Source organism: Akebia trifoliata, chromosome 14, assembly GCF_017979445.1.
Source record: "Akebia trifoliata isolate Shusen 1 chromosome 14, ASM1797944v1, whole genome shotgun sequence".
NCBI classification, from domain to species: Eukaryota; Viridiplantae; Streptophyta; class Magnoliopsida; order Ranunculales; family Lardizabalaceae; genus Akebia; species Akebia trifoliata.
Window position 1 is genome coordinate 6,182,718 of NC_141388.1, and position 10,209 is coordinate 6,192,926.

General features: G+C 35.5%; 1 protein-coding gene across 1 annotated transcript; it reads left to right on the forward strand.

Annotated features, from left to right (window-relative positions):
• The first annotated feature begins 6,870 nt into the window (after positions 1-6,870).
• Positions 6,871-9,010, forward strand: LOC147385832 (high affinity nitrate transporter 2.4-like). Its single transcript, XM_086423391.1, has 3 exons — positions 6,871-7,843; positions 8,054-8,169; positions 8,253-9,010. The coding sequence occupies exons 1-3, from the start codon at positions 7,031-7,033 to the stop codon at positions 8,917-8,919; spliced, it is 1,596 nt and encodes a 531-aa protein (XP_086279517.1). The 5' UTR covers positions 6,871-7,030; the 3' UTR covers positions 8,920-9,010.
• The last annotated feature ends 1,199 nt before the right edge of the window (positions 9,011-10,209 follow it).

Consider the following 10,209-nt stretch of genomic DNA (forward strand, 5'->3'; position numbering starts at 1 on the left):
CGGAATGTTGATGAATATTTTCAATACACCCCTTCCTCTTTAACCAAATGACATATCCCTTGACCATTGTCTTCTACGACAGATTCAAAATGACCGAATTACTCCCATGTTGAACACTCCTGTGTGGTCATAGTGCTGCTGTCAGGACTCTGGACTCAGGGGGAAGGATTTGGGCTTGGCTATTAGGAGCCTAACTCAGCCCGAAATAGTAGAAAAGCCCATGTTTAGCCCTAACTGCCAGTTTAGTTTTTTAACTTTATAAAACTAGGGATCCAATATCCATCCCAAATTGAAAAATGATTAGATATGAGAGCAAATTTGTTACGATGTTTTCATTTTCTTTTTTAATTAAAATCATACATCTAGCTATACATAACATACATATATATAAATATTTTGAATGGTCTTATCCAGGCCTGGATATAACGGGCTCAATAATTTGAGCCAAATTTTACTTCGAAGGCTAAAAATAAGGTCCTAAGGCTTAAGCCTTGGTTTTTTCGGGCAGAGTCGTATTAGAAAAAGAAAAGAAAACACAATTTTCCCTTAACAAATTTAAGTTTTTCATAATTTAAGCGAACTACAAGACATAACCCATCAATATTATTGTCTTATAAAAATATTTCCTCTATTGATTGCCCTCACAATTTTTATTTTTATTTTTTATTCTCTTGATTGTCCCCACAAGGGCAAAATCCTGACTCCACCCCCTCTTGCCTATCAAAATAGAATTTGTAACTTGCTATCCTCTTGCCTAACAGGCAAAGATTTTACCTCCATGGAAAACTTGATTCATTAGGATTGACATGAGGGTCCAACTACATTAATTGTATTACTAGAATTCGTATTGTACATTTGAAAGTATTGGTTGACCTCTTTGTCCTTGCTTCTCTTATGATACAATCTTCATCTCATTTATCCCCACTTTTTTCCTCGATTCAAAGAGAAAAATGTTGGACTAGTACCAACAGTTTATCACAGAGGACTCATGAGCCGAGATCATTTAATTACATCAGCTGCCCTTGGTATCTAGTGTGCTATTTTCAAATGCTCAATTCAGACATTCCTGTTGTATTTTCAGGTTTATTTCCAAGCTGATATGGACAATAGTAGTTGAAGTAGGTATGAGCTTTGTTTGTTTATTATGACAGGTAAATTAGCTATGGAGCCAGTTAAGGTTATTTATTTACTCACAGCAGTTAATGAAGCTTAGGACCTCTGATTCTATGATGTAAGGAATTATATGTCACTGATATCACAGGTCTAGCAATTCAATGGTCAAGACACAATAATATCATGATTTCGATGGTCTTGTCATGGGATATGCACACTCAAAGTTGATCCAAGTATACAGCTTGATAATACAATTGAACTATTGCATAATGCATCTAGGACGAATTTAGAAAATTTTAATGGGACTTGGAAAATGTTTTTACACATGATGTCTTGTAAAGGGATAATTTTATATATGAATCATCACCATGGTTTCAAAATTCGTTCGAGATCGAGACATGTTGCCCGAGTCGTCTCGATATCAAGAATGGATGAGACGGATGGACAAGTCAAATTTTCAGACGAGATTTAAATCACCACGTTCTTTTTCAAAATTTTGAACAAGACATCTCAAACGTTTCGAAAAACTTGTCCAAGACGACTTGGTAATGCGAAACCAAGTTTTAAAACCATGATCATCACGACTTGGGTTCAAGATAAACATGGTTAAAAAAATAAGTAACAATTTTTTTTATTAAAAAATGTAAATAAGTGGGTAAAACAATTTTTTTACTTGTATATTCCTGATTATTGGTACTATCAAATCAATTCGGGTGTGTCATAGAATTTTTTTATATATTTAATTATGTTTTTTAAGACTTGAATGCACACCTTGATATAGTATTGTAATACTAGAGTTCGACTGGCATTCCCTTTGGGGGTTAAGGGGGTTAAAAGAGAAAAAGTAATAAAATTAAAAGAATATTATTACAAAATTATTGGAATTGAAAGAGTAATAGAGAAAAAATAGTAAAGTTAGAGGCATATTATTGAAAAAGGGAAAGAGTGGGGGGAGGAAAGTAAAGATTATAAAGTTAAAGGGGGTAGGAAGAAAGAAACAAATTGAAGTAATTGTAGGTGGATGTGATGTCTCTCTCTCTCTCACACACACACACAAACAAACAAGTGTCGCATGTATGTGTTTTATTATATAATATTGCAAAACTAGAGTGCATGCATGGGCATCCTCCTTTACGGGTTAACGGCGGTAAAAGAGGAAAACCATCCCATGTATGTGCTATTAGATATTTACTCTAAAAAATGTATGTTCTTGTTATTGTATAAAACTTTTTTGTTTTATTTTTATTTTTCTATAAGCAAGTGAATATAGTGATCAATAATTAATAGGTGAAGGCAAGTTTTGAATTCAAATCATGATATCGATACTTGCAGATTTTAACCAATTTAACAAGTAAACACCTCACATTTTGTTGTTTGTTAATAGATTTTTAAGAATTTATATTCTTTAAATAGACTAATCATAGGGGCAGATTTACAGTGGGGACACTCGCCCCCACAAGAATTTTCGAAGTCCATTAAGATTTATAACTATTGTGATTGATAATAGCGACAGATCAAGAAATATGCCGTTATTGCCCCCAAAATTTGTTTCCCATGCTAAGTTGGCTCCACAATTTTTTTTTTTATTTTTTTCACTCTTAGTTGCCCTTACATAGGTAAAATCTTGACTGCGCCTAGGTTTAAGTCAATATATATTAATGAATTTATCTAAAAGTGTTTTATAATTTAGAAGTATCAATCAATATGAATTTACGTCAATAATACACACGCTCATCTCATTATAATAGTAAAAATATTATATTATGAAATCGTTATGTGTAAAATTGCCAAAACAAAACCTTATTAGATATTTGTACTAACAAGAGTTAATAATATACGTCATATTTTGAAGAAAAAAAAAACTTACTAAATATTGAACATTTGAACCTCATTTGTTTTATTTTTTTTAAATTAGTAAAGAGCAGAGAAGAATGTCAACTGAAACTCATAACTTATCAATTCCATGGTTCCCCATTTCCATTATCATAACTCTCCCAACAGTGGTATCTATCTATTTGTCCTACTAAGCAATCTGATTAAAAAATAATTAGGTCTCCTGATAAGCCCTTTACCCTTATAAGAAAATAAGAGTCCTTATATAATAAGAGAGAAAAATATGATAAAGTGGAAGATATTCTAGAATATTAGAGCAAACTACATTAAGAATCAAAAAGTCATTTGTAGAACAGTTTCCTTCTCTTCATATACACCAAATCCCAACACCTAAAGCAAGTCATCTTGTGCTTGTTTAAGGGGTGATGATTTTAAATAAAATACAAAAAACTTTCAAAACATGCGAAAGGGTAAGTTTCGATATATCTAAATGTTTCTGTCTCCATCAAACTGTCATGGTACGGCTGCAGTCTTAGGTGTAAGAACTATCTATGTATGTTTTATTATTATTATTAGATATTTACTGGGCGGTCCAATCTGTTGCAATTTTATCTTAAAAACTCGCTTACTTTATTTGTGAATTGAGCAAACCTTATTTTATGAATCATACTACCATGACTAACTTAGTAAGATTTCAAATCTTAATAAAGGTGGTTGAGTCCACACAAGTTATCAAATAAGAAATCCAACAAAATAGTCTTCTAGGCTTCATGCAAAAACTGATCATATTCAAAACAAAACACATTTTTCAACCACTACCACTCTTTTTTACTTTTCAACCTGACGGTGGTCGCGCCTTAGCCTTTGTTTATGAACCCGAGAAAGATTCTTAAATTGTAGGTATTAAAAATGGATGACTACTGAATTCCTAAATTTAAAATTAAAATTCAACTTGTCAAAATTATTTTTTTCTTTTAAGTTCTTATAATTTTATATTTTATAATCACGTGATATAATATTATGTGGATGCCAAAATTGATGGGTTAGAATCAACTCCAAAATATGTTAATTAACAAATTTACCTCATAAATTTGATTTTTATGACATGGATCTCGACTCCAAAGTTTGTTAGGTAATAAATTTGATAAAGTGAGGTTTGGTGGATAACAAACTTCATAAAGTACGATTTCCTTGGAATTGTCAGAATTTCCAGACCTACCTGTTTTGGCAAGGCCTAATTAGGATGAAGGCTAGCCAGAACAACAGAAACAAAAGGATACCTAGATGAAGTGCGGGATTGATTTAAAAATGATATACATAAAAAGAGAGAAGCGATTACATGTTGTACCATATTCCATTAAACTAAATAGGTATTTCTATTATGATCCAAGTCTTGAAAACAAAAAAAAATGTGATTTGATCCTATAAGATCTAAATAATAATCTTGTTTTTTTGAATATTCCATTCCACCCCGAAAAGTAATTAGGACCAGTTCAGTCACATTTTCGTATTCCAATAGTGGGTCTGCCGGGTAAATCTCTCTATTTTTATTTAATAGAGAGAAAGAAGAAAAGGTTGGCGTCAAACTCAACTTGCCTATGACTTGGATACCGTTGGATTGAGATTAAGGAACACTTGGGACACCCACACGTATGACTTCTATTGCACCCTGTAGGAGGTCGGCAGACTCCAATTAACCAAGAGAGCTGCTATTGGCCTCCCAACTTTTACTTATGACACCCTAATTTCTTAAGATATTATGCAACAGTGACTTTGTTAAACACTGCATTCAACAATATACTACATGACAGTGCACATAGAACTATAGATTATTTATCACACTCTAAATTAAGATTAAAACACACCATTCTACATACCTAAGCTTGGTTCACATTATTACCTAAACACTACAAAGCATTATAACACAAATTAACAAGTGAGTTTGATACCTAATATGAGCAATATTTCCTCGGGACCACCTGCGAGGGTGCTCCATCACTTACCTGTTATTTGTGATGTGCAGGTGTTGCATGTGCCCAGGGGAGGGACTCATATTCCTTAGCTCCGACTCTGACTCATCCGGTCCCCCTAGTCAAAAGTAAGTTCGGACACTCTAATTATAAGAAAAAAAAAAATAACTTCAACAATTATTTACAATTAGAATTAAGCTCATATAAAATCCTAAATCTAACAAATAAATATCTAAGAGAGAGAGAGAGATTCTACTGCACCCCAACTTTAACTTGTTGTCCGTTATTCTCTATTTTTTTAAATGGAGTGTAATAAATAAAAGTTAGGGTACCTATAACAGCTCTCTTTGAAGAAGCTTCACTAAGAAGATTGGTCAAAATAATAATCGATGATGGGATGATCCGAACCATCGACCAATTACATCCATTTTTACATCGAGAAAAAGAAAAAAAAGGGAAAATGCTGAAGTAACATCGAACTTGCCATCATTTCAGACTGCTAATGTGGATGTGTCTATAGAACCATTAACACTTTTCATTGAGATGCGAGTTAGAAGCCTCTATGGTTCTGGGCACACCAATGTCTCTAACGATTTTAATTTCAATGTTACTCCAGCACAACCCCCAAAAAGGCAAATTTGGCTTACTAAAGTTTGCTTTCAAGTATGCCATTTAATACTTGGGTCTTGAACCATCTAAATCAGTTCAAGGACAGGTGAACATATTAAATACATGTTGATCTCTTAGAGTAACAACTTTTAACTTTTCCCAACTTCTAATTACTGGTCCCCAAGAATTTTTTTTCCTTTAATTTTTTATTTTATTTTAAATTAGCTCCCTTGTTTTAGAAACAAGAAGGTAGAACCATTTAAGGAAATGAAATACGATAATTCTTTTATAATACAACAGCAAGATCAACCATGTATTCTAGAGCTGAATGTTTGGACAAGTAAGAAACACTACGTTTGGCATGCTGAGACGAATGAGTCGAAAATAACAATGAAACTAATGAAATCATTCATGAAAATGTAGTTGCCTTAGTAGGCAACGAACTAAGAGAAATTATATTGAAATAGTCGGTTCCTATACAATTGAAGTTCATTTATAATCCTCAATATAATAGATTCCAAAGAGCAAGAGAGAGATTAAAAAGATTTGAGGTAAGAGAAATTATGAACCATGTTTGAATTGACACATGACATGGGTTTAGATATAATTGAACGAGGGGGCAAGATTCATTAAGTTAGGCCCAAAATTTTGATCTACTGTCCATGCCCAGTCAAACACCAAGAATTAATTTCATAAAACGTTTCTCAGCACCATTACAAGCTAATGTAACTTTTTTTAAATTATTATTAGATTTTAATTTTGGAATGTCGGAATTAGATAATAGGAACTACGTCTTCAGAATCCAGAATATTGTTTGGCTATGTGCAGTTTACAGAAATAGATTTCAGAATTAAAATCATCACCCCTATTTTTCAAAAATACCTTTCTAACTTTATCATTTGTCCTCTTTTACTCTTTTATCCAAATTTAATGTCTTTCCTCATCTCCCCTTTCTTAATAATGTCTCCAATTTTAATATTTTTTGACTTTTTCCCACTTAATCTTAATTTTATTTTTAATAATATCACTTTAATTATATTAGGTCTTTCACTTTCACCCTAATAATCCGAAGGAGGGAGGCAAGGGCGAAATTCTAGTTGAATTATAATAGTGAATTGTGAGAACGAATCAGATTTCATGATACCGACGCCTAGGCCAATTTAGAATTAAGATATTTCCATAAGACAGTGGTAGGCAAAGTTTGATGATGATTACTAAGTTGATGGGCCCTGTCATTTAGGCAAATTGATCTTTGGGGATACACATGGGGTCCTTCAAGGTTAACTAATGAGATGCGGCGCCATGGATACACTTTTATTCAATTCCACAAATAGAAATACAACCGTTGGGAATCTCCATTGGCTTCTTAAAAATTGTCAACGGCTACCTCTTATAAATAGATCCCACCTCTCCTTCCCAATCTTCATTAACACCAACAACACCACCTTTCAATCTCCAATTTCTCTACTCTTTTTCCTCTTGTGCGTGTTTGTGTTAAGGCTTTAATGGAAGACATAGAGAGTACTACCCCTGGAAGATCCATGCATGGAGTCACTGGAAAAGAACAAACCTTCGCTTTCTCTGTTGCCTCCCCAATAGTCCCCACCGACACAACGGCTAAGTTCTCCTTACCCGTCGACTCTGAACACAAGTCCAAGGTCTTCAAGCTCTTTTCCTTAGCTAATCCACATATGAGAACCTTCCACCTCTCTTGGATCTCCTTCTTCACCTGTTTCGTATCCACATTCGCCGCAGCCCCACTTGTTCCCATCATTCGCGACAACCTTAACCTCAAAAAGGGCGATATTGGCAATGCTGGGATCGCCTCAGTTTCGGGGAGTATCTTCTCTAGGCTTGTCATGGGGGCTGTATGTGACCTACTTGGCCCAAGATATGGGTGTGCATTCCTCATGATGCTCTCCGCACCGACAGTGTTTTCAATGTCTCTCGTATCATCGGCTGGGGGATATGTCGCTGTCAGATTCATGATTGGTTTCTCTCTTGCCACATTTGTTTCTTGCCAGTACTGGATGAGCACCATGTTCAATGGAAAGATTATTGGGCTTGTTAATGGTACTGCGGCAGGGTGGGGAAACATGGGTGGTGGTGCTACTCAACTCATAATGCCCTTACTATATGAGCTTATTCGTCGAACTGGTTCAACCCCATTCATTGCTTGGAGAATCGCCTTTTTCATCCCCGGGTGCCTTCATATCATCACAGGGATCCTAGTACTGAGCCTTGGACAAGATCTTCCAGATGGAAACCTTAGTAGTCTACAAAAGAAGGGAGATGTTACCAAAGACAAGTTCTCTAAGGTCTGTTTCCTTTGATCCTAGTCTCTCTCACTCTTTATAAACATTAATTTTGTATAGTTGTGTTTCATCATGTTTTATAAGGCTGCTTACTAGTGTGGATTCATACATCTTTTAATTAACATTTATGTGAACATTGTGTTTTCTCTCGAACAGATTTTTTTTCTCTTAATAGCTGAAATTTACTTCTTTTCGTGTTTTCTTCTTCTATAGGTGCTATGGTATGCTATCACAAACTACAGGACATGGATCTTTGTCCTTCTCTATGGCTACTCCATGGGTGTAGAACTTACCACCGATAACGTCATTGCCGAGTATTTCTTCGACAGGTTCATCTTCTTGCCACCCATTACATTATTACTGTAAAATTCAAATTTGAAGGGAGATTGACAAACATTTTCATCTTTGACAGGTTTGATCTCAAGCTCCATACCGCCGGTGTGATTGCAGCAACCTTTGGCATGGCCAACATCGTGGCTCGTCCCTTCGGTGGCTACATGTCAGACTTGGGTGCACGTAGGTTTGGCATGCGAGCTAGGCTATGGAATCTATGGATCCTCCAGACTCTGGGAGGGGCCTTCTGCGTCTGGCTTGGTCGTGCAAACTCGCTTCCCATTTCCATCTTTGCTATGATCCTTTTCTCTGTATGTGCTCAGGCTGCATGTGGAGCCACCTTTGGCATCATACCATTCATTTCTCGACGATCATTGGGTATAATATCGGGCTTAACGGGTGCTGGAGGGAATTTTGGTTCTGGGCTTACTCAATTACTGTTCTTCACAAGCACAAGGTACTCCACTGCCTCGGGGATCACTATGATGGGTGTTATGATCATGGCGTGTACCCTTCCTGTGACATTGGTGCACTTCCCTCAATGGGGAAGTATGTTCTTGCCACCTTCGAGCAACGTTGTTAAAGGAAACGAAGAGTACTACTATGGTTCGGAGTGGACCGAAGAGGAGAAACAGAAGGGGTTGCACCAGGGCAGTATCAAGTTTGCTGAAAACAGCCGATCTGAGCGTGGCAGGCGCGTTGTTTCTGCACAAACCCCTCCCAATTCTACACCTGATCATGTCTAGACCAAGAGAAACGACCAAGATGTTGGTGCAGTAATTATACTGTATCCTCTTTAAGTAGGGAACAGATCTATGTAGCCCATTTTTCGCAGTACATCACATTGGAAGTAAATAAAAAGAGATTTACTGGGCAGACCTATCTGTTGCAATTCTAGTACACTTGTTAAAATGCTCCTTTGCTTTAGGAAGATTGTTACATGAACAAACCTTACTTTATGAATCAAACTACCATGACTAATTTAGTAAGATTTCGAATCTTGCTAAGGGTTGTTGGGCTCACATGGATTAACAAATTAGTAATCCAACAATACAGCCTTCCATATTTCATTGAAAAAATCAGATTCAAAATAAATAAAAAATAAAAAATAAAAAAATAAAAATAAATGAACTTGATCGTAGGGGTTGAAAATTCATTTTTTTCTTATAATTATTTTTTTAAAGTTCTTAGAATTTTTTCCTTCATAACCTTGTGGCATAAAATCATGATTTTGCAGGCCACAAATTCATGTGGTCAGAATCCACTCCAAGACACGTTAAGTAAAAAATTAAACTCATAAATTTGAATTTTATGATGGGGATATCCACGCCAGGGTTTGCCCAGTAACAAACTTGATAAAGTGAGGTTTGGTAGTTAATAAACTTCATAAAGTAAGGTTCCTTTGGCATCGTCAAAACTCTAAAGGAGTTTTTGTAATAAAAATGCAACAGTTAGATTTACTGGGTAAATCTCTCAAATAAAATTCAGATTTTGTGTACTCATGGTTTAGATCAGATATAAGAATATATACATTTATCACACAAAAAAACACTTCTTTATCGGATCAAGTATTTAAAAATGGACAGTCACTGAACTCCCTAATCGGATTTAACTGCCTTTATGACGTGGCACACCCTCCACAGGTACATCGAGCTAAGTACCCTCATTTTGTTCATAGAGCTGCCTATAGTGAGTTTGGGCCTGCCTTTGGATAAATGAGCCTAACTTAACCCTAAAGAATAAGCCCACCCTTGACAGCTACATTGGGCTAAGTTCCGTCATTTTGTGGATAGAGCTGTTAATTGGGGATTCGGGCCTGGCTTGGATAAATGAGCCTAACTTAGCCCTAAAGACCAAACTCTTATTGAGTCTAATACGGTCATGGCCAAAATAGGCTCCGATCATGGTTTTAAATCTCATTCGAGACTGACACCACTCGTTCGATACGTCTCATTATAGTCCACCAATGAGACATGTAGATAAGCCAAAGTATCATATGAGATTTAAAATCACTATTCATTTTTTTCGTTGTTGAA